General features: G+C 46.0%; 2 protein-coding genes across 3 annotated transcripts in view; one reads left to right on the top strand and one right to left on the bottom strand.

Annotated features, from left to right (window-relative positions):
• The window catches only part of GLG1 (golgi glycoprotein 1), a 150,549-nt gene extending 136,983 nt beyond the window's left edge, over positions 1-13,566 (top strand). For both annotated transcript variants that reach the window (XM_043599673.1, XM_043599672.1), the window contains 7 exons: positions 1,275-1,398; positions 2,332-2,474; positions 2,665-2,766; positions 3,942-4,049; positions 5,640-5,760; positions 6,379-6,485; positions 8,463-13,566. In XM_043599673.1, the coding sequence (XP_043455608.1) occupies positions 1,275-1,398; positions 2,332-2,474; positions 2,665-2,766; positions 3,942-4,049; positions 5,640-5,760; positions 6,379-6,485; positions 8,463-8,630 (873 nt within the window). In that variant the 3' untranslated portion in view covers positions 8,631-13,566. The remainder of the gene's footprint in view (positions 1-1,274; positions 1,399-2,331; positions 2,475-2,664; positions 2,767-3,941; positions 4,050-5,639; positions 5,761-6,378; positions 6,486-8,462) is intronic.
• A 1,389-nt stretch (positions 13,567-14,955) lies between these two features.
• LOC122494461 lies at positions 14,956-18,631 on the bottom strand. Its single transcript, XM_043599674.1, has 4 exons — positions 17,507-18,631; positions 16,664-16,957; positions 16,281-16,337; positions 14,956-15,347 (listed from the first exon to the last, which is right to left on the bottom strand). The coding sequence occupies exons 1-4, from the start codon at positions 17,637-17,639 to the stop codon at positions 15,043-15,045; spliced, it is 789 nt and encodes a 262-aa protein (XP_043455609.1). The 5' UTR covers positions 17,640-18,631; the 3' UTR covers positions 14,956-15,042.
• Between the last annotated feature and the right edge of the window lie 3,157 nt (positions 18,632-21,788).

Genomic DNA, 21,788 nt, shown 5'->3' with positions numbered 1-21,788 from the left:
CAGCACTATCGACAATAGCCAAAGTATGGAAAGAGTCCAAATGTCCATCCATGGATGAATGGATAAAGAAGATGTGGTGTATACATATACAGTGGAGTATTACTCGGCAATCAAAAAGAATGACATCTTGCCATTTGCAACTACGTGGATGGAACTGGAGGGTATTATGCTAAGTGAAATTAGTCAGTCAGAGAAAGACAAATACCATATGATTTCACTCATATGAGGACTTTAACAGACAAAACAGATGAACATAAGGGAAGGGAAACAAAAATAATATAAAAACAAGGAGGGGGACAAAACAGAAGACTCTCATAAATATGGAGAACAAATTGAGGGTTGCTGGATGGGTTGTGGGAAGGGGGATGGGCTAAATGGGTAAGGGGCACTAAGGAATCCACCCCTGAATCATCGTTCCACTATATGCTAACTAAATTGGATGTAAATTTTTAAAAATTAAATTAAAAAATAATAAATAAATAAATAAATAAATAAATAAAATAAAACGCTGCTTTTCACTCTTTCAGATACCAAATAGAATTGTGAAAGTTAGAAATGTCTTTAGTTGACCCTGGTAGATTTGAGTCCTGTGTAAAAGCTGAAATGCCAGGCTCTGATCTGAGGGAATTTTCTAAGATTTTGATGACTTTTGTAAAAATCAGTCATCAACTTATATTAAGGTATCCGTAGGCTGTAATTAGCAGATACACTGTTGATTAGCAGATAGAGGTAGAATTTATTGTCAGTCCAAAATGGATCTCTGACTTCAAGGACACTAACGAGTGTACAGGGACTAGCCCCACACCGTTTGGTAGCATTATAGCCCCCATAGTTAAAAGATGAACTAGACAGGTCCTTAACCCACATTCCTGTTCACATTGTTCAGTGGGTAATTTTTAAATTTCCCATTGGGATTGGGTGGATATGGCTTGAGGGCTACCTGGCCACCTGGTACAATGTTATGTTTTTACTTAAAGAGTGTTTAAGATCATGAGATGCCATGTAATGTAACATAGCCATGCAGGTACAGAATCAATCCTGTGCAAAATAGGAAACAGTGAGGGTAGTAGGGAGAAATGTGAGAGATATAGTAGAGACTCGATAAAAGGAGAAGTGGAGTCTGGGTGTTTATTCAGGCTTAGCTGTTTCTCTTGTACCAAGTGATATCTTCAAGCTGATTTTGTCATTAGCTCACTAGTAGGTGGAAGGGTGATGCAGATGATGTTCATTGCCATATTTGGATAACTACGTTTGTAAATCTTTGTTTCTTGCAGAGGTTCTGTCCAGAGGCAGATTCCAAAACCATGTTGCAGTGCTTGAAGCAAAATAAGAACAGTGAATTGATGGATCCCAAATGCAAACAGATGATAACCAAGCGCCAGATCACTCAGAACACAGGTAACATCATGGCTTGGCTTTCCTGGTTCCATTGAATGTGGTTTAAATGGAGCTGAGTCGACATGTATCTACCTAATTAAACTACAGATATTTTGTTGCCTGTGGATTTCAAGGGAAGAGTCTGGATCTAGTAAGGAAAATAACATATTCTTCCTTCAAAGAATATTTGGCAGAATGAAAGTCATAGGAAAGAGGAGACAGAGGAAGTCAAGGCTGGAGTTCTTTGAAAAGTCTAGAGATTTAACAAAACTTCATGCATGTGGCAGGAGACTATATGGGTAATGTTTTTTAGAACAGAGAAATTTCAGCTCTGAGTTGCAAGACCTTATAACATAGTGGGCAAGATGAGTCCAGTATTCTCAGTGCTTTCTCAGTGTTTTCCAAAGCATCTGTTATGGGGAAGGTTGGTGATGGCTGAGTGATTTTTTTTTTTTTGAGAACTACTAAAGAATACTGGTACCAGCAGACCCCACAGACGTGCTGCAAGGTAGAATTCCTGGGGTCTCTGTGTCCACATCTACCCTTTCATTTAATTATATTGCTGATTAAAAGCAGTGTAGTCAGGACTCTTGGGTGGCTCAGTAGGTTGAGCATCCACCTCTTGATTTCAGCTCAGGTCATGATCCCAGGGTCTTAGGATTGAGCCCCGTGTTGTGCTCCATGCTGAGCCCACGTGGAGCCTGCTTAAAATATTCCCCCCCTCTGCCTCTCCCCCCCAAAATAAAAAATAAAAACATGCACCCAGAAAAAAATTTTTTTAATTTAAAAAATAAAAACAGTGTAATGAATGCTCAGTAAATGTTTAGCAAATAAACAAATCAGTAGTTTATTTGCGGTCATTGATGTAATATGTACCCTTTTGAAAGGTAGATCTTGAATATTTTTGAATCCAGGTGGAATATTTTATCACATACTGACAACTTTCCACTCTAGATTACCGCTTAAACCCTGTGCTAAGGAAAGCCTGTAAAGCTGACATTCCTAAATTCTGCCATGGTATCCTGACTAAGGCCAAGGATGATTCGGAACTGGAAGGCCAAGTCATCTCGTGCCTCAAGCTCAGATATGCTGACCAGGTAAACAGTCCTGGGCTCTCTGCAGAGGTGTGTTTATAGAGGCCCCTCTACTCCTGGCAGGTTTTTCTTTGGAAGCCCCTAGCTTACTCCTACTTTCCCAAGACCTTTTTCGTACCTTCCCAAACCAGGGACCAAATAAAAAGCTCAAGCTGTCTAATAGGCTGATGAACTCTCCTTTTGTCACATGTAGCGGCTCTCTTCGGACTGTGAAGACCAGATCCGGATTATTATCCAGGAGTCTGCTCTGGATTACCGACTAGATCCTCAGCTCCAGCTCCACTGCTCAGATGAGGTAGGATTTGGGTCTGAAGCTGGTTGTGAACAGAGCTGGTCAGAGAAGTGTTTATTGAAGAAAAGTTCTGTACCGTCTTTCCCTTTAGCCCTGAATCCAGGGCCCATCTTCTGGACTTTTCATTGTTTGAATTTCTGGTTCCCTGTGACACTGAATTAGACTTGACATTCATCCTATCACTATAGAGTGTTGGTTCTATATTTCTCTGTTGTATTAGAGTGTTTTTTTTTACTATATCTGTCTCCGTATAGTTCTTCCTTCTCCTTATTCTGATGCTCAGCCTAGAATTCCCCAAGACTTGCCAGAAAGAGAAAGTGCTCCTGGGGTGCCTGGGTGGCTTAGTTGGTTAAGTGTCCGACTTCAGCTCAGCTCATGATCTCACAGTTCATGGGTTTGAGCCCCACATTGGGCTCTGTACTGACAGTTTACAGCCTGGAGCCTGCTTCAGATTCTGTGTCTCCCTCTGTCTCTGCTCCTCCCCCACTTGCGCGCACGTGCTCGCTCGCTCTCTCTCTCTCTCTCTCTCTCAAAAATAAATAAATAAATGTTAAAAAAGTGGGGGGGGAGGGGAGAAAGAAAGTGTTCCTATAATAGCGCTAAAGAAATGCCTGTCTTTGGACTTTGACTTCCTAGCTAGAAAAGCCCATGTGGAGAACTGTGTTCGACATATGTCAGTTTTAGGGGTTCATAGCTGAAGATTTTTTAAAGATGCTCACTCACAGCTCCCAAGGAAGACTTAAGTTTTTAATCTTTGATGTGGACTGTGTTTTAGAACCTGTGTGTGTGTGTGTGTGTTGCCAAGTTGTGAGTTGAGGTTGACTCTGAACCTTTATAAATGTCAGCCATTTGCTTTTAGTATTTCACTTGGCTATGTAACCTTCCTCCTGTGGAATCAAGGAGTAGCCTTCTTTGTGACCAGTCCTGGGACACTCTGACTCAAATGTCAGGGTTGACAGCATAAACGTCAGTATACTGACTGGTTTTTGACTCTGTGTGCCAGTCTTTGTGACCGTGAATGGAGCCCAGCATCTCATCCAGGACAGGGGGCGGGGCGTGAAGTCCACTAGGAGACTGAGGAGACATCCAGACCATATGGGAGGGTCACCAAACCTGCAGGTTTCAGAGACAGGGTTTCTGGTGACAGCAGAGATGTGTTTTGTGTGTCTCTGGAACAGATCTCCAATCTGTGTGCTGAGGAAGCAGCTGCCCAAGAGCAGACAGGTCAAGTAGAAGAGTGCCTCAAAGTTAACCTGCTCAAAATCAAAACGGACGCATGTAAAAAGGTAATACCACCAATGGCCTTGTTTCCCTGCCTGCTTTTCACAAAACTTTTTCTTCCCTTCTGATGCTGTAGTCTGCATATCTTAGCGAGAACATCTAAACCTTCCTTCCCGGGATTATATGTTTCTTCCCTCTTACGAAACTTTCACTAGATTCTTGACAATTAATCACCTATAACTGAAATATTCTTCCACATGTACTGATTATTTATGAACATGTCTGATCCCCATGACCAGGCCGTGGTTTAAGGCCCTGTGAGTGCAGAACTGAAAGCAAAATGTCAAGTCCAATAGTATCAGTAAAGATACTGCATTCATAAAAATCATTTCAGAAATAGCTTATAAAAACGAAGTTATCAAAACATGACTATTAAGCATACATTATCTTGGAAAATTGCAAATGAAATAATATATTTGATCTTTTTAAAAAAGCTTTGTCTTTTTTTGAAAAGTGTTTGAGTGATGTCATTTTTGAGTCACTGAATATTGTACACAGATATTTTCATCTCCTGAAATGTTTCTGATTCCACACGGCCTGAGGAATAATGGGAGATGGCTAAAAGCTAAATCCAGAAGTTTTCCTTGGACTAGTTTGTCATCAGATGATCCCATTTAACTTTGAAGAGTAATATTTGAGTTTTGTTTTTTGTTTTCTTGTTTTCATTATTGTTGCTTTACAGAGCCTGTAGTCTTTCTCTTGAGAGCAAACTAATTTTTATTTAAGAAAGCACTTTTGGCCTGTTGTTACCTCCTGTTCTTTCAAGTCTAAATGGAAAGTCTGCAGAGCTGATGTCACTTCCATCGTGGTTATGTTCCTCTTGTTTAGGACATCTTTAGACTCACTAACAGTTTTTCTTGCAGTAAAAATTATGCTCTGTGAATCTTTTTTATCTTTTGAGGATAACGGAGGTAACGTGAAACATTATGCAAACATTTTTCTTTGTTTGCCTGGGAGTTTTAAAACTCTAGTTTTTATTTTTTTATTTTTTTTATATATTTTTTTAGTGTTTATGTATTTTTGAGAGAGAGATAGAGACAGATCGCGAGCAGGGAAGGGGCAGAGAGAGAGACACACACACACAGAATCTGAAGCAGGCTCCAGGCTCTGAGCTGTGAGTACAGAGCCCAAGGCAGGGCTTAAACTCACAAGCTGTGAGATCATGACCTGAGCCAAAGTTGGACACTTAACCAACTGAGCCACCCAGGTGCCCCAAAACTCTGGTTTTTAGATTTCACATTTTCATTTTTCTTAAGAAAATAGCCGTATTATACCAACCGATATAAATACTAACATTTAGTATGCAACATATACAGCCCACCAGACTGCCAGAAACCCACATCTGATCTTGTAGCCCCCGCTTCGTTTAGCACATAGCTTTGATCATACTAGGCCTCTGAGTGTATGGAATCAGTTGCTAAGAATCTGCATTCTTTGTGTCATCACCACATTGTCCCTGTCTCAGAGTAAGTTCTGTTGTTAACCCACACCCTTCCCTCCTTGACTTTACTCTTCATATGTACAGTATTTGCGGATAACAAATCTGATGTGTTTCCTCTATAAAAGCTTGCTCTACGATGATTCTTCCTTCTTAGGAAGTGTTAAACATGCTGAAGGAAAGCAAAGCAGACATCTTTGTGGACCCAGTTCTTCATACAGCGTGTGCCCTGGACATTAAGCACCACTGTGCAGCCATTACCCCCGGCCGAGGGCGTCGTAAGTCACTGTTCACTCTGGCCCTCTCTGAACTACCTTGGGAGGAGCACAGACTCCTTCTGAGACAGCACTTGCGGGTACTCTGTTCTCTAGCTGCAGCACAACCACAGAAAACATCCTCTGGGGGCCTGGTTGATGCCGGGACTAGGCTTTTGTGGCAGAATGAATTTAGGAATGAATAATCCTGCAGGTTTGAACTGACCTAGCCATAACCAGAGGTAAGGTTCTGATGAAAAGGGAAGGTTGAGTTATTTATCAGGGAAGCAAAACTTAACTCATGATCATGGCCTCTTCCCCCTTGGCCAAACTAGAGCAGCTTCATCAGCTCACCCAGTGGCCACACTGGGTGGATCCTGGGCAGGTGGAAGAAAGTTGTTTCTGAGCCAGACATGCCCAATAAAATAAGAAGGTTTTAAGGGTCTGTGGGCAGCTGGTTCCTTGGAAACTCAACATCATTTTTCTCCATGTTAAATCTTTGGTCAAATTTCCTAGAATGGATTTAACTTTGTGTAGCCTATACATCTGAATTCTCTGGTGATAAGGTGCCCTCCTCCCCAACCTCATAGAAATTTCTGTTCTGTACAGTTTTAGACTCTTCTCATCCCTTTTCTTTCACAGAAATGTCCTGTCTCATGGAGGCCCTGGAGGATAAGCGGGTGAGGTTACAACCTGAGTGCAAAAAACGTCTCAATGACCGGATTGAAATGTGGAGTTATGCAGCAAAGGTAATGCCCAAGAGAATCTCCTGAAGTGGCCATCTCTGTCCGTTCCCCAGATATTCCACTTGTCTTTTTGTCCTTGTTGCGAGACCAGCAGTAAGTGTATTTGAAAAGTCTGTCACTGCCCTTGGAAGCCTCCCTGGCTGTCTCTGAGCCTGCGGCCACCATCTCCTTTTGCCAGTGTCTGCAGGCTTTGCCAGGGCCACTGCTTTGTCCTCACTTGCCCATAGTCCACCGTGGAAAAGTGAGTCACCCAAAGGATGGGATAAAAGCCAGCTGTGCAAAGAGAACCAGAAATCATGCCCAGGGGAAAGCAACCAGGCTGGCCACTGTTGTCTTAAAGCTCGTTTTTCTGATTTTAGTCAGTGTTTGGCAGGAGCATATGTATGTGGGACTTAGCCCCGGCCTTCGCCCTCAGCTAGGCTGCAACAGGAACGCTGATAGGGTAGAGAGACATCAGGACAGGTGAATGTGTGTGATACCCAGGCAGACTTGGGCTAGGGGAGATTTTTCCTACAAAAATGCAGCCTCAGCGAGAAGAGTAACAGTTCTTCTCATGTGCACATTACTTTGTGGTGCGTAACACTTCACTGGACATACTACCTCACTGAACCTTGAAACGCAGCAGGGTAAGTGGAGTGATTATTTCCCCACTTCACAATGGAGGAAACTGTGACCTGCCCAAGGTGCCTCAGCAAGAAAGTCAGGTTCCTAGATCCACATTCTATCACCCCACATCGGGATGGACATTGCCAGTTGCCTTAGGTTAAGAAAGCGATCATGAGGACCCCCCTGCTTCTTGGCCAGTTCCTCCTGTCACCCACATGAAAGGTCAAGGGTACCAGGCAAACAGGAAAGACCATGACAAGTCTTCACACCTAGAAGTAAGGGAAATGAAGAGAAGGGATCGCAGCTGTCCAAGTAGCACATACGCCCCTCACCCCTTCTCCCGAAGGAACGAAGTTGGCTTGGAAGCCCTCCGTTAAGTGAGGCAGCGGAGAGGGGCCAAGTCAGTCTCTTCCTTCTCTCTGCTTCTGCTGGGGAGCTGCTAAACGTTGCTGCAAAGAGATTCCACTGCTTGTTTTGTGTCGACAGGTGTCAGTGCTCAGATCACGTTAATCTCACTCTGCTCTACGTATGCGGGACGAGCATAGAAACAGATGTAGCCAGACATCCCTGGGCACACCCTCTCAGGCACCCAGGCTAAGTTGAGACCCAAAAGAACAGGTCCGTGTGCACCCGGGGAGCCTTTTGGCCCTGATTCTGCCATAGCAGGCTGCAAAGAGAGAGGTCCGTTCAGAAAAGCAGTGAGGCTAACTGAGAATGAAGACTGGCTAGGCTGCAGAGCCTGTGATTACAGGAGCAATGCAGTGTACTCGGTCAGCCTGAGTCATACTTGCACACTGTTTCTGATGGGACCGCACTCCTTATTTAATGGTGAGTGACAGGAAGTCAAGATACAGAACCAGCATCCAACACAATCTCAACTGTTTGTTCTCTGTGGTTTTTAATAAATCAGAATACCTAAGACCCTGTGTGACCTGGTACAAGTAATCACGTCCCACCCTTTGGCCTGTGGGTCTTCATCTGTAAAATGGGAGGAATACAATCTACTCTCAAGGATTGGTACGAGGACTAAATGATTGAAAACCTGTTGAGTGCTCTGCGAGGGCTTATGTGGCCAGGTCTTGAGTGTGAGGGCTGCTGTCAGGTTGGCAGGGGCGGGGATGGCGTGAGATGGATAATATGAGACCCCACCTCTTTGTAGTTGTCTGTATTTTCTCGCCTTATGTAGTAGATATATACCATAGTGTGATCAGGAAAAGGAGTTGTAGCTCTGTGTTTGATTGTCTTGTCCCTTGCCCTTTCTCCCAAAAGGAAATGACGTAAATTAAACTAGGAATTGAGAGGGGCAAGTTAGAGCTAGCCCTGCCTCCAACCCAGTTCTGTGTCCAAGGCCTGTGCTGCTGTGTGTCCTTCCAGGTGGCCCCGGCTGATGGCTTCTCTGACCTCGCCATGCAAGTGATGACATCTCCATCAAAGAACTACATTCTGTCTGTGATCAGCGGGAGCATCTGTATATTGTTCCTGATTGGCCTGATGTGTGGACGTATCACCAAGCGAGTAACACGAGAGCTCAAGGACAGGTAGAGCCACCGTGACCACCAAAGGAACTACCTGTCCAGTGCCCAGTTTGTACAGCCCTCCTGTATAGTGTACCCACTCACCTCGTTCTTCTAGGAGGTGGCATCAACACCCATGTTAGAGCAGCAGCAGGTGTCCTCTGCGTTGTCCCATCTCAGACTTCGCCCGTGTCCATGGTGTCCTCCTCCTCCTCGACCATTTGTGCAACAGCAGCAGCTGGCCACTTTGGTTATTGCCTTTGTTGGCAAATTTGGGTTTACCTGCCCGTAGACAAGTCTCTCTCGTACCAATGGAACTACCAGTACTTCCAGAACCAACTTACCTGACCTGCAACTCAAATGATTTTTAAAAAAAACAAAACAAAACAAAACAAAAACCACCAAAAAAAAAAAAAAAAAAGAAACAAAAGAAAAAAAGAAATTTTTAAAGAAAGAAAAAAATGTATATAATAACACATCTCCTCCAGGCTTGACTTGGGCAATGGGGTTATTTCTTCTCTGTGACTGTAAAATGAAGCAGGACTTACGGGGAAAACACAGCACCCAATATGCTATATAACTGGGATGTCTTGCTCATTTCTCAAAAGCACCTTTGGACCATGTGGGGGCCACGGACTTCACCGACGAGTGGGAAATCAGTGACCAGTCTGCTTTGGGTCTTGTTTTCTTCTGCTAAGACAGTGATGCCTTCCAGATCTCACCTTAATAGAGCCACTGCTGGTCAGGACCCCAGGCCATGAGTATTTCTATGACCCCCTCACTTCAGTGAGGTAAAGCAAGCATGAGCTTCCCTAAGCCAGAGGCAGATGGGTTGGGGAGGAGATCAAAAGTGGGAAGCTGGTCAGAGGCTGGACCCTGAGTCCCAAGGAGCAGGATCCCAGGAATCTTCCTCCTCCAGGCTAGCACAGGACTCAGTTACATTTGGATTGACCCTGCTGGGGATGGTGGTTAGTCTGGAAGGCCTGCGGGGAGGCAGGGACTGCAGCAGAGAGGGAGCTCAGGGCAGGAAGGAGGAGCAGGGATTGATTCACTTTGCTCAGTTTTTAGGCAACAGTGCAAGTCAAAGACAATGGCTTATAAAGATTTAGTGTGGTCTCAAGATGTGACTGGCAGTCCAACCTGACCCTTGTGCAGGCTCAAGGCCACCTTCCCAGACAAGCTCCCTTATGCCTCTTTGTAGAGAGGACTTGGAAAGTTATTACGTTAAAAGATGGAGCCTTTTATCTGTTTTTTTCTTTCTGTCCATTTGCTGCGTACACCCACTGTAGTAGGCATTGGCTGAGTGTTGTACTTTGATGAATCATCAGATGTTGTACTTCCAGAATCTAGCTATATGCAAGCAATCTTCCTGGCCGTCCTCCTCCGTCCCTCCAGTGTGGGATGGCAGGTTTGGAGTGTAAAAGGGGAGGAGTGCAGGCATCACAGTGCAACTTGGCACACCTGGGTTTGAGTTTGGGGCATGGAGTTACAGTGGGTGCACAAGAGGGCGGCATGTACAGTAGGAGATATATTTATATAATATATATTTTATTAACCTGTTAGACGTCCACAGAGTATTATAAATCACGTGCCTAAAACTGTCCACATAGACCATGGCGCCCCTCCTTGCCCTGCCCCCCCTTTGCCACTGTCCACATGTGCTGCGGGACGTATGCAACATTTGTCTCCCCTGAAATGTGTTCGATACAAAGTGGGTCAGTTTGTGGATCGGTTGATGCAGATTACTCCTTGTCTCATCTGAATGATGTGTATTTGAATACTGTGGTTTTCTTTGCTCGTTGCTCCCCTTCCAGGAAGCAGTGCGATCCAGAAGCCAGCTGTATCTCACTGCCTAGGGTACTGAGAGTTACCAAGGGGAACTGCTCAGCTGCTTGGTCCCTTCAGTCTTGCTCTTAGGGTCTTCCTGATTCTCAACACCTGTCCTGGGGTTCTTCTAAAACTTGAAACTCTTGGAGTCCGAGCAGCATACCCCTACCACCACCATTGTTGGACTGAATTGAGCTGGTCCGGATAGTCCACCTCCAGGAGTTCCCACCTGGGCCTGGGGGCTTGGGATTGAGAACCGGGGATGTCCTCTCAACGCAGGCCCCCACTGACCTGTCTGGCATGGTTCACAGGATAGAATAAAACATTCACCATTTGGTGAGTGTGTGGGTACCATTCTCCATCTCTGCGTTCTCCCTCCTAGTGTTTGTAAAACAAACCAATAGTTTAAGGTATCTGGACATTTTGGCTTTGTCTGAAGCATATCTGGAAGCTTGAAAAGGATTTGATTCTTGAAACATTTATCATCTTTAGAAATGATACAATAAATAAAAGGGATAATTCTGCCAGTATTTTTGTTGCTTTTGCTAGAAAGCATTTCACCATCCTGCTTGGAATAGTTTCATATGACTGGTTCTTGAGAGTCCCAGGTAGTGTCCTGAGCAGTTTTCTACCTGCAGGGGGCCCAGCACCTTCTGAACCTGCAGCTCAACTGTATCCATTCTGCCCCCCATTTGGTATAATAACACAGGTTCTGGGGCACCTCTGGTCACTGGCCTCAGAGGTCAATCATGAGTAAATCACCTAGTCGACTCAAGAAGAAATCGCCCTAGTGGAGAAGCTGATGATGGACCTTGGCCTTTATCTCTTCTGATGTCTAGCCTGTGGACAATAACAAGCAGCTGGTGGGGGGTTTTCCACAGTCAAGGCCTCAGGCGTTTGCCGAAAATCCAGGTAACTCATCTGGCCTTATTAGCTCTCTCCAGGGTCTGGGGAAGTCATATGAAGTGTGCTCCAGAACACTCCAGAGGCCCCGAGAGGTTACTCTCCTGACCTGGAGGCCCTCCGGTATAGGAGATCGGAAATGCAGGGCAACTGTCAAGAACAAGACTCTTCCCTCTAACTGAGTTTCTCTCCCAGAAGAGTAGCCCTGGAAGCGAGACCCTTACCCTGATGCGGCCCTGACCATCCTCTGCTATTGCTGCTCTCCCAGGAGACGTGTGCTAGCAAGATGTGCTGAGGTAGGAGCATAGCCGAGGCTTGGGTTCACTGCAGCAGGAAAGTCTTCCTCCTCTACATTCCCTGGAGGCCCTCTGGCTGCCACTGCCAGTTCTGTGGGTCCAGTCAACACACTCCAAACCAGTGCATCCTGAGTACTGGTACTCAGCAGGCATTGGCTCGAATTCACTGCAGGCCTCCGGCTGTCTGATACCCTGTGCTTCCTTTTCTGGGGAACAGTGAGCAGCTCTGCCTGGGCGAGAGAGGGAGGGAGATTCTGCTTTCCTAGAAGAGGTGACAGAATTGTCAGAGTTCACTTCTTCCTATTTCCTGAAGTTGTGTCATAAAAGAATCCAGTGGTAAAGAGGTCTATAGTATCCATTTACTCATCAGACAAAATGGAACGGGACTTCTGTGCCGACTTCCCTGTCTTCCCAAGAAAAGATTCACTCTCTTGTGTGAGTATGACTTCTGGAAATGTCTCCCATCCTCCCCACCCCCAGGCTTGCGGTACAGCTTCTGTCCCACAGATCCCCACTCTAGGGAGTCATCCAGGGAGAGAGAGATGGCTTCATGGGCCTCCTTTCTTACTTAGCTGGTCTCAAGTTCTTCTGAGAAAAAGCTTTCATATCCCATTTCTTCCCCTCCCCCACCAAAAACTACATGTTCTCCACATCCAGCTTCTTTTAAGCAAGCAGATACAGAGAAGGAAGCTGGAAGGGACCCGTGGCAGCCAGCCAATCCAGCCTGACCCATTCAACCTAAATTTTGGCCACAGAACCACAAGCATAGGGCTTTTTGAATTGTGTGCATTTTGGTATATATATTTGTATTTCAGGTTCTTACGGATTTGGGAAACCTGAAAGATCCTTTTTTTCTCCCCCGCTTTGGACAGCACCTACGTAGCTTTATCGAATGCAGCATTCTGGTACCCTGAATTTCTCCTCGGCCTTCAGGGACACTTCTTTCCTTCACCTCTTCTCCACTGCTCCCTGATTCCCAAGGGCCGTGGGGCCACAGCTCCTGTTCTGGCCTGCCCCTCCTCCCTTCCTCCCTTACTCTCTCTATCTCTCTCTCTTGTCTTTGTTTGGCCATCTCTCTGATACACTCCTCTTGGTCCTCCTCTCCATTAGGACCAGGGTCACATGTTAGGGCATTTGAGTCTGAAGCCGAATCCCCCTTCTTGCCCTGACCTCAGACAACAGATAAGTCATAGCAAACCCAGACTGACTCTTCTGAGTGACAAGCTTCTCCCAGCCGTCTAGTGAGATCACTATGGAGACCCCAGGACTGCTTGTTATCTGGAGCACAAGGTGGAACTATCTGTTTAGTCTGGTGGTAGCAGGATCCTGATGGTGGTTTCCTCTCCTTCCTCCTCCCCAAGATCTGTCACAACACACCGGTAGGGATGTTGTTGGGATACATGGAGTAGAGAAACCTTCCTGGGCAAGGAGAAAATTCAGATAGTGCCTCTATATTCTGTTTTTGCCTTCCCCCAGCATGGAACCCATGGAGCCCATGGAACCCATGGAACCTGGACCCCAGAGCCCAGCAGGCCTATGCCAGGAGCTAGGGAGGTTGGAGAGGCCCCAGGCAGACTGCAGTCAGTGCACGGGGTCGGGTGGCCAGCAGGACAGCCGGCAGCAGGAGCCTTCCTAGCAGCTTCTTCCCGGCACAGTGTTCCCAGGTCAGTCCAAGCAGGAAACCAGACTGAACAGCAGATGCTGTGTGACATCTTAGGCCTTGAACTTTTTTTTTTTTTAAGAAAGAAAATACAGAAAAGTAAAATTAACAAGCCTCTTTTGTAAATGATTTTTCTTTCTATGTATAAAATCCCAGCAGTTCCTTGTTTTTACATGTTCATGCTGTGTAATTTTGAGATGTTACTGAGATCCTGAACATAATGTGCATTTTTTTCTGTACAGATGAAATGGGAGAATTTAATAAAGAGTTTGCAGGTTTTTACTTGTTAAATCTTCTCTGGTGACTGGGAGGACGCCCCCAACCAACTGCTCTGTGAGGAGCATCTCCCGAGCTGTGCACCCTGACCCTACTCGCTGCGCTTGGTGGTGTCGTTTCTGTCTCCTCAGCTAAATAGGTCAAGCAGGGTAGGACCACAGGAACTTTAGAGGCCGGATCCAAGGTTTTCTGACCGTCAGGTTGATGTGTTGGGAATTACTCACCTTAAACCACATCATAAGGCTCCTTCCTGGGGAGAGCGTAGCTGGGACCCATCGTTGCACATAAGGCACGTGGATGCACCGGTCTCTAGTGGTCATCTTCCCTCTGGGCCCAGAACTAGGCCACATTTCTTGTCCATGCCCTGTCAGGTCCCTGTTCATCAGCCCTCACCTCCCCGTTCCAACAGCCCCGTCCCAGGGCCAGTGAACCCTGTGACACCCTTCCTGAGGCTTCTGTCTCCTTCGCTATGGCAAAGTGAATTTGCATGTGGGTGTTACAAAATCCTCACTTAAGGAGTTTGCATGGACACAAGGATTTCTCGAAGTAGAAACATCTGTACCAGGATCTGAGTGCTAGGATGCCCGGTGAGAAAGGACCAGAGGACCCTGGGCCCAGGGTTTCTTCTCAGAACTCAGATCCACTTTTTGCAGCTGTCACATGGGAGATGGTGGGCCTGCGTGTAGCGTGGAGGCCAGGAGAAGGCGAAGCATAGAACAAAAGAGGAAGAGAGAACAACTGGAAACACTCTGTAGGGAACTCTGGGCAGCCATCGCCCTGGATGGGAGGAGTCTGGGGCCAGATGCTCCTGAGAGTCTTAGAGAGGCTGCCTGCTGTGGTGCAAGTGTGGGAAATGAAGTCACTGGTATTCCCACAAGGGAGAAGTGGGTTCCCTAGCTCGCAGCATCGGCCCCTTGACGGGATGCCACAGCAGTAGTGGGGACCGTGCTGCCTTAGCAGTCTCTGAAGGAATCACCCTACCCTCTAATTCTGTGTGATCTTTCTGATTAAAAACCCTTGGCCAACTTAAATCCTCAGAGGCATTTGGCATTTGTTCTCAAAAGGGGCTGAGGAATGAAAGGATTTTAGCCAAAAAGGGGGAGAACTTTAGATACCCAACCCTCTGCTAGATGAAGAAGTGAGAGAGGGTGGGTGTGACCCGGCTTTCTCAGCTAGTGAGCAGCAGAACATGACGGTCTGCCCCTGCCACATGCGTTTCCCTCTGACCGGCCAGAGTGGCCTTGGGACCTGTATGACTTTCAGGCTCCAGCCTGCAGTGGCTGACCTGTCCTCAGAGCCAGACCATACCTTGGACATCCCTCCCCTGGAAGGTATTGGCCTTGGTCCCAGGATCCCACCTCCCTTGCCCAGAACAACCCACAGCACAGCAGTAACTTCTCAAATTCCCTGTATTTATGGAGAAATTTGGACAGCCTGAGAGAGAAAGGGGGACCCGATGGGTAACGAAAGGCAGCAGACTAGGAGGAAGCCGGCCGGAGCAAGGACGGAGGGTCCGGGGCATGGGCAGCCCCTCGGAGGATGTGGAAGCCCCTGGGGCTCGGCCACTTGTGCTCCGGGGCCGCGGCAGGAGTGCACCTCCTGCCCACCTGCGCCCTGGAACCGGGGGCCGCTCCTTGACCCCCTCTGGGGAGTGGCTCCGTAGGGTGGGCCCAACAACAGTGATTCCTCCAGAGAGCAGCCAGGATGAGGCCGTAGATGAGAGATACACCCAGCAGTCCCAGGTAGCAGTAGGTGGTGGCAATGAGGATCTGCTCCAGCTCCACTGTGAGGGAGACAGGCACAGGGTGAAAGTGGGCCCACAATGAACAATGCATCTTCATGGGCTTCTCCCTGCCCCTGCCTCCTCCTAAGGAGGCCTCTCTGGCTCACTTTATCCTCTGTGAAGTTGTGTTACTCCCCATTTATAGGATAAAAAGTTAGACTTAAGATCTGTAAGTGCAGAGATGGTCTGGACTGGATGGGGTAAGTAGGTAGGTGGATCTGAGGCCAAGAGAGGGTAAAAGACTCCTCCTCCTGGGGCGCCTGGGTGGCGCAGTCGGTTAAGCGTCCGACTTCAGCCAGGTCACGATCTCGTGGTCTGTGAGTTCGAGCCCCGTGTCGGACTCTTGGGCTGATGGCTCAGAGCCTGGAGCCTGTTTCTGATTCTGTGTCTCCCTCTCTCTCTGCCCCTCCCCCATTCATGCTCTGTCTCTCTCTGTCCCAAAAATAAATTAAAAAAACGTTGAAAAAAAAATTAAAAAAAAAAAAAGACTCCTCCTCCACCTCCCCTCCCCACTCCCCCCCCCCCACCATAGGGGCCACAGAATGTTGAGGGCTGAGCCAGGACTAGACCCAGGTGCTTTGGACTGGGTCTACACCTTTTCCAGCCAGAATCTCAGGGCTCAGCTCTGACTGCATCAACACAGGAGCTTCCCAGACCCCCCTGCAGGAGGGCCCCTCTCCTGGCTGAGCTCCTGAATATTTCCTGTGTTCCTGTCCTAGGACCTTTAGTGCAGTGTTCCTTGCATTTTAAACCTTGGTTCAGTGTCTGACCTACCCCTCTAGACTCACTAATATTCAGACTGTGTTCCAGTCACCTCTCTGCCCTGGCAAATACTTAGTACTCCATAAAATGATTGCTGAATGAGTCGATGACCGTGAAAAGTCAAGGCTTCACCATCCAGGGGGTCCGACGTCAGTGTCGGGGGGTCCGTACCTAGAAGAATGTGTCCACTCTTGTTCGCATTCTCCACTTCCAGCGTTCTCCTGTGCCCTGGAACAGAGCAGATGCCCTTCGTATAGCTTCCCTGTGCCCTGTCCCCCAAAGGAAATAAGCAGGCATTCACCACTAGGGAACACAGAAGCCAGGAGTGACAGAGTAGGTATTAGGACTTTGGGGGTAGCTCGTCCCACAACATTGCACGGGCTCCAAAGCCACGTCCAGGCTTCACCAGAAGCTAGGGCAGAGCCAAGGGTTCTTTGCCACACACAGCAGTGCTTATCTTGACTTTCTGGTTTGCCAGGGAGTAATTGATGTCTGGGTTCCAGGTGGTTGCATCAGGAAGACTGGAGCACAACCCCTGGGTCCTCTCTACTCACCTCGGCCCCAGGGCAGGGGCAGCACGACTTCTAAGACTCCACTCTGGTGCAAGCCTCGGCAAGTCACAGACATTCCTGCCACCTCCTGAGGCAGCTGCAGCCAGCTGACCATGGGATCCCCAGCTCCCCCAGTGGAGTCCTCTTCCTCCTGGTATTGGCCTTCCAGGACCCAGGACACCCTCAGAGGGTCAGGGTTATGTCCTAGGGCCACACAAAGTACATGGAAGGGAGGGCCGTAGGCTGGGATGAACAGGCTCAGCTCAGGTGGCTGCAGAGCCAGGGGTTGCCTCTTAGCTGTGGGGAATGAGAGGAAGAAGGATGTTACCCAATACCACCAGCCTCTTCCAAACTCAGTCCTATTGATCCCCCTCCTTCTGGGGCCTCTGGAGACTCTTCTACCCTTCCTCTATGGCCTTCCCTCACCTTTGTCAGAATCTACTTTGCCCCACAACTGGCCTTCTGGCCTGTTGAGCAGAATAGGAGCTGAGCTTATCTCTGCCACATGTACCTTCTGTCCTCCGGGCCTCCAGTATCCTTACTACAGAGCAAGGGAAGGGAAGGGATTTAATGTTCTTGATGAGGCTTCCCCTCCCAGGCCTAAAAATCCGGTCTAAGGTGTTTCTGTCCATCCTCAAATGCTTCCAGCCAATTCCACCATCCAGAAGCTTGAGCATTTTCCCTGCTGGCAGTCTACTCTCCTGGCCCTCCTTCTCTTTCCCTCATCCTACCGACAACAGCTTCCTCCAAGGGGGCTCCACCATCTACACCTTTGTGCCCACTGCCACCAGCTCCATTGCACTCGTATGCACTAGGGGCACCAGATCCCCACGCTCTTAGACTCACCCTGATAGAGCAGTCGGGTACCTTCTCCAAAGACATAATGGCCTGAAAACCATATGGCACAGTAGTAGGTGCCCTCATCAGCAGGGCTGGCATTGCCCACGGTCAGGAGCGCAGCATTCTGGGCTGGGTCCATCTCTGCCAGAAAGCGAGGATTCACACCAAAACCATAGGTGGGGGGAGCCCCTTCTCGCTGACTCAGCAGGAAGGTGGGGCCACTCCCCTTCAATTGCTGGTACCAAGATAAGACATGAGCCCTGGCAGGGCTTCCCTGCACCACACACCAGATCTGTGGATTGCCTTGTCCACTCACCACAGAAGACCGAGGCTGGAACAGAGAGGGCTGGAGGACTTCTGGGGCACCTGAAGAGGCAGAGAGGATAGTGACCCACTCAAAACAACTCAGTAGTCCTTTATTAGACACTGTCAGCTCAGCCGAAGCGTCCGGTCTCACCAGAAGGCCATGTGACAAAACCTGTCAAAACTACGTCATCACACTCTGTGATCTGGCAATTTTATTTCCGTAAATTTACCTTGGGAAAATAACTGGACTCAGGTATATTGGTAGACCTACAAACAGAACTGTTATAATAGTGAGAAAATAAATGTACTTAGAGGAGAGGATAAAGTTTTAAATGGGACACCCGGTCTACGCAGTACTATGCAGGCCCCATAAAAGGAAAATGTAGAACTCTCACTTCTGGGTAGGATGGAGTTGTTGGCAGCCAAATAATGTTTGTTCCCACTGAAAACAACTAGAAAAGCCAGAGGAGCAGACGATATTTCAGGTTTAAGAGAGGTACAGAAGCAACAGTGGCCAGAAGGGTTAAGGATGTGCAGAGGGAAGAGCCACAGAGGTGCAAAGCGACAACTTTCAGCCATCTGCAATTGCCAATTCTGGCAAGAGGCTAAGGATCCAGGTTTTCCCCAGGGGGAAGGCTGCAGGTGAGACAAGAGAAATTAGCAGAGCCGTTTATAATCTCACAGGCTGCAGTGACAAAACCGGAAGTCTGAGGAACCTCAAATATATGTTCAGTTATCACCATTACCTGAAGTCTGAAATTTTATAAGATGGGAACCTTAAAAGCTAAGCCCAACCTCTGTGAAGCAGAGCGGAATTTTGCAGAGTCACAGTGCTGAGAAGATAAATGATCAGAGTTTGACATCTCAAAAGGAAACACTCTGCTGTATACACCAGGATTTCAGTTCAATGTCCCAAATGGGTCAGCCCTAGGAACAAGGCAAATGAGTAGTAGACGGAACTCTATTAAAACTGCATTCCATACACTTCTAATTGTAGAAGGAATTCTGGAATTAGGAAGCCACCATTTGACAACCACCATAGGAATCATCACTCAGACAAGAAGCATCAATAGATGATAAAACATTTTAGGTTTGGGTAAGTTTATTTATTTATTTATTTATTTGTGGTTTTTTTTTTTTTGAGAGAGAGAGAAAAAGCACGAGTGGGGGAGGGGCAGAGCTAGGGAGAGAGAGAATCCCAAGCAGGCTCCACACCATCAGGGCAGAGCTTGACGCGGGGCTCGATCCCATGAACAGTGAGATCATAACCTGAGCCCAAATCAAGAGCTGGACGCGGAACTGAATGAGCCACCCAGGCACCCAGCCACATGAGCAAAATCAATATCAACAGGAATGGGGCAAATAGACATCATGTCTCCTGATATAGGGCACTGAGAACCCAATCTTTCGGTGGTATTCCCGTCATAAATGCATGCCTGAATCTAATCATGAGGAAACATCAGGTTTGAAGCATCAAACCCAAGTTGACGTATATTCTACAGAATAACTGGCCTGTACTCCATCATGAAAGGTGAAAACTAAGGCACTGTTCCAGATTAAAGGAGAATAAAGAGACATGATAACTAAATGCAGTGTGTGATCATGGATTGGATCTTGGACCATATATATATATGGTCCATATATATATATAGACCATCTATATATATTTATTTTACTCTAAAGAATATTGGAGAGAAAACTGGTGAATTTTGAGTAAGATTTGTAGATTGAATCATATTAATGTTGGCTTCTTCATTTTGATCATTGTACTGTGTTACACGAAGACTGATGGATGACTTCTCATCAGAGATTATGGAAGCCAGAAGACAATGAAAAGACATTTAAAGTTCTTGCGTGAAAACAAACAAACCTGTCAACATAGAATTTTTTCTTACCTAATGAAACCGTCTTGAAAATAAAGATGTTCCCAGATAAAAGCTGAGATAATATGTCACCTACAGGAATCCTAAAAGGAAATCTCCAGGCAAAAGAAAAACGACCCTAGATGGAAACAGGGAAATGCATGAAGGAATGAAGAGTAATAGAAAGGGTAAATATGTAGTTAAATATAAATAAATATTGTCTGTACAAAGCAATAGAAATGTCGACTTGAAATGTCTTATAAGAACAACACAGAAGTTGGGAGGAGGCAAGTGAAGTTAAAATACTCTAACATTATAGCCTCATTAGAGAAGTGGTCAAAGTAGTATTATATTAGACCATGAAGTCAGAAATGCATATTTTAATCTGTAGGAGTAGCCACTAAAAGAATAATAAAAGAATGTATAATTAACAAGTTTTTAGAGGAGGGAATTTTTTTTTTAATTTTTTTTTTCAACGTTTATTTATTTTTGGGACAGAGAGAGACAGAGCATGAATGGGGGAGGGGCAGAGAGAGAGGGAGACACAGAATCAGAAACAGGCTCCAGGCTCTGAGCCATCAGCCCAGAGCCCGACGCGGGGCTCAAACTCACAGACCGCAAGATCGTGACCTGGCTGAAGTCGGACGCTTAACCGACTGCGCCACCCAGGCGCCCCAGAGGAGGGAATATTTTTTAAAAGAATCCAGGAGCACCTGGGTGGCTCAATTAATTGAACATCTGACTCTTGATTTCATCTCAGGTCATGATCTCACAGTTAGTGAGTCTGAGCCCTGCGTCGGACTCTGCACTCACAGTGTGGAGCCTACTTGGGATACTCTGTCTCCCTCTCTCTCCCAAAAATAAATTGAAAAAAAAAAAAAGAATGCAAAAGAAGACAACAAATAAGAGAAAAGGGAATGAGAAACAAGGACTATAGTAGGTATAAACCCAAATATATTAGTAAATACGCTAAATATAAGGGGACTAAATTCTACAATTGAAAGACTAGGATAGACAGAATGGATCAAAATCTAACAACTATAACCTGCTAACAAAGATCACACCCTAAATATTAGGACTTGAAAACACTGAAAGTAAAAGTATTATTATCACTGATACACCTATGCTAACATCAGATCAAATAGGCTTCAAGGCAAAAAATAGTACGAAGAGATGAAGATGTACACTTAATGATGTAAAAGGGGCATCCCACCAGAAAGACATAAACCCAGCCATTTCAATAACCATATTAAATGTAAGTGGTCTAAACACCTCAATTGAAAGTCTGATTGGACAGGAATCCTGTGGATATTCCATCCACAACAAACCCACATAAGGACAAAAATGATTTAAAAGAAAAAGGATGGAAATGTCATACTATGCTACTATGATTTTTTTTTTTTTAACAGAAAGGGTAGTATCAAAATCAGATAAAGTTGATTTCAGGGCAAAGAATACTAACAGTAAAAAGTTTTATTTCATAATGTTAAAGAGTTCAATTCATTAAGACAATATAACCATCTTAAACACTTACACACATAATGGAATTTCAAAATAAAAGAAGCAAAAGTAATAGAACTGCACAGAAAGACAGACAAATCCACAATAATGGCCAGAGATTTCAATACCCATCTTTTAATATTTGATAGAACAAGCGGGTAGAAAATCTCTGAGGATACAGACGCCTTGAATAATACCATCGACCAATTTACAAAACGGTACTTATAGAGCCCTCCACCCAACAACCCCCAATTACACTTATTTTTCAAATGCCCACGGAACCTTTATCAACTTAGATCATATTCTGAACATAAAACAAGTCTTCATACATTTAAAAGGATTCAAGTCACACACACAATGTTCTTTGACCACAGTGGAATTCAATTAGAGACCAATGACAAAGATGTTTGGAAAATTCCCAAATGTGTGGAAAATAACTTAGTTCTAAATAAACCATGGGTCAAAGAGTAAATCTGGAAGTATAGCAGTATTTAGAAGTAAATGAAAATAAGAAGGTGATGGGTCAAAAAATGTGTGAGTGCTGCTGACACAATAACTGGAAACAGACACGGGGGATCTATCCAGATGATAAAAGTGCTCTAAGACTCAATGCTGGTTAT

Source organism: Prionailurus bengalensis, chromosome E2 (assembly GCF_016509475.1).
Source record: "Prionailurus bengalensis isolate Pbe53 chromosome E2, Fcat_Pben_1.1_paternal_pri, whole genome shotgun sequence".
In the NCBI taxonomy this organism is placed as follows: domain Eukaryota; kingdom Metazoa; phylum Chordata; class Mammalia; order Carnivora; family Felidae; genus Prionailurus; species Prionailurus bengalensis.
The sequence above is the reverse complement of the archived record's forward strand: the minus strand, read 5'-3'. Positions and strand labels throughout refer to the sequence as shown.

Coding starts and splice junctions, on each gene's coding strand:
- LOC122494461 (XM_043599674.1), bottom strand. CDS start 17,639: ATGGACCCAGCCCAGAATGCTGCGCTCCTGACCGTGGGCAATGCCAGC. Junction 16,338..16,663: donor GCCCCTGCCCTGGGGCCGAG/GTGAGTAGAGAG, acceptor GCTCTGTTCCAG/GGCACAGGAGAACGCTGGAA. Junction 15,348..16,280: donor GAGTGGACACATTCTTCTAG/GTACGGACCCCC, acceptor TCTCCCTCACAG/TGGAGCTGGAGCAGATCCTC.